The 1762-nt window shown below is 37.6% G+C and overlaps 1 protein-coding gene across 1 annotated transcript in view; it reads left to right on the top strand.

Annotated features, from left to right (window-relative positions):
• The window catches only part of gria2b (glutamate receptor, ionotropic, AMPA 2b), a gene marked incomplete at its 5' end in the record, with an annotated part of 46367 nt that extends 45270 nt beyond the window's left edge, over positions 1 to 1097 (top strand). The window contains 2 exon segments of the mRNA NM_001279478.1: positions 1 to 147; positions 689 to 1097. The exon segment at positions 1 to 147 is cut by the window's left edge and continues 102 nt beyond it. Coding sequence (NP_001266407.1) covers positions 1 to 144 — 144 coding nt within the window. The 3' untranslated portion in view covers positions 145 to 147; positions 689 to 1097.
• Between the last annotated feature and the right edge of the window lie 665 nt (positions 1098 to 1762).

Genomic DNA, 1762 nt, shown 5'->3' with positions numbered 1-1762 from the left:
TACAAGTCCAGAGCCGAGGCGAAACGAATGAAGGTGGCAAAGAATGCACAGAATATTAACCCAACTTCCTCGCAGAATTCACAGAATTTTGCAACTTATAAGGAAGGTTACAACGTATATGGGATCGAAAGTGTAAAAATTTAGGGGGTAGGGAACGAGGTTTTCATAAATTCCCCCCAAATGCACGCTTTTTTGGCTCCATCCGTTCCATCCTTCAGTGTTAGTGAATGAAGAGGTTGGCCAAAGGATCGTATGTACTGGTGATTTATGATTTAATGAGAGAGAGCGATATCCCCCTTTTTTAATGCTTAAAATTGTGTTTGTCCATTTAAGTTTCCTTACTGTTTTGAAACCATTTTCATGTATGACTGTTGATGGCCATGCTTGTTGATACCTCTGTCCTAGTAACACATTTCAGCAATAATGCTTGCAATGACCATGCAGAAGCCTTTACATGATCATTTGCATCTTGTTTGCATTGTGTTATTCATGGAGATCATTTTCAGTTCTCATCTACATTCTCATGTTTTTAACATTTATACACATTTAAGCTTATAGATGTATTATTACTTTAAAGTGTCTAACATGTTGCTTTCTTTTTTGTGTATGGATCCTTGTGTGCATGAATGTGATAATGGTTGCGTTGGCCTGCGTCTGCGTGTACACGTGACTTTGTGTGTTTGTGTAGATGACCTTTGGGGATGCCATGAGGAATAAAGCAAGACTTTCCGTCACAGGGAGTACTGGGGAGAATGGTCGGGTGATGACTCCAGAGTTTCCTAAAGCTGTCCACGCCGTCCCTTATGTGAGACCTGACATGGGACTGAACGTCAGCCTGACAGATCTGTCCTGATCAATGCGAAACTTCTGAGTGCCTTACAATGGTTTCAATAGAGCGTTTTATTTTTTTCTTTGTTTTTCTTTTTTTCCTTTTTGTCCTCGCCTCCTTTTGTTTCGGTTCTTTTCTTTTTGTCTGTGTGGTGAAAAAAGGAAAGATAAGAGATGGAGACTTCATTTTGCCAATCACAAAGACTTGTATTGTTGCTCTCTGTCTCTATTTCTCACCTTATAAAACGCCTACCTTTGTGGCTGGAATTCCATCTCAGAATCTTAAAGGGTGGCTTTTTTTTTTCTAAACTGGTGACACCATGCTTTCCTGTCTATCTGTTTGGACTGGACTGAGATTGAAATGAGGGCTTGATTGATGGCAATGACTGCTTCTAGGAGTCACAGATTCAGTCATCTCAACTGTGTTTATGTGTGTCTGAAAAGTGAGGGGGTGTGTTCATCAGGGGAAGATGTCGTCAAAAACACACCGTTTCTGTAGCCACCGCCGCAAAACAGGATTTTCAAGCACACTTGATTTCATCTGCATTAAGATGTGAAATCGTCCTTTTTTTCTAAGAAAATCTATTAAAAACGTTTATTGAAAAAAATATTTTTATGTATTTTCACAAAATAGCTTTTAAATAAACTTGCTTACATACTGGTTGGATATAAACATCTTAATGTGTGAGTATACAGAAAGAAAAAATACTAAACAGCTTCTAGTTCGATATTTTTAAAGCCAAATACATTGCATCATGGGGGTGAGATGTTAAAATCATGTAATTAATTCCTATTCTGAACTTTCCTGTATATTTTATTCTTTAACATTTGGTGTTGATATGAAATATATGTCAATGCTTAGCATTTGGAATCAATCCTTCTATGTTTTTCTTGTTAGACTTGGTGCAGCAATTTTGCTTTATTACTTTTGTCT

This window comes from Oreochromis niloticus, linkage group LG2, assembly GCF_001858045.2.
Source record: "Oreochromis niloticus isolate F11D_XX linkage group LG2, O_niloticus_UMD_NMBU, whole genome shotgun sequence".
Classification (NCBI taxonomy): Eukaryota; Metazoa; Chordata; class Actinopteri; order Cichliformes; family Cichlidae; genus Oreochromis; species Oreochromis niloticus.
The sequence above is the reverse complement of the archived record's forward strand: the minus strand, read 5'-3'. Positions and strand labels throughout refer to the sequence as shown.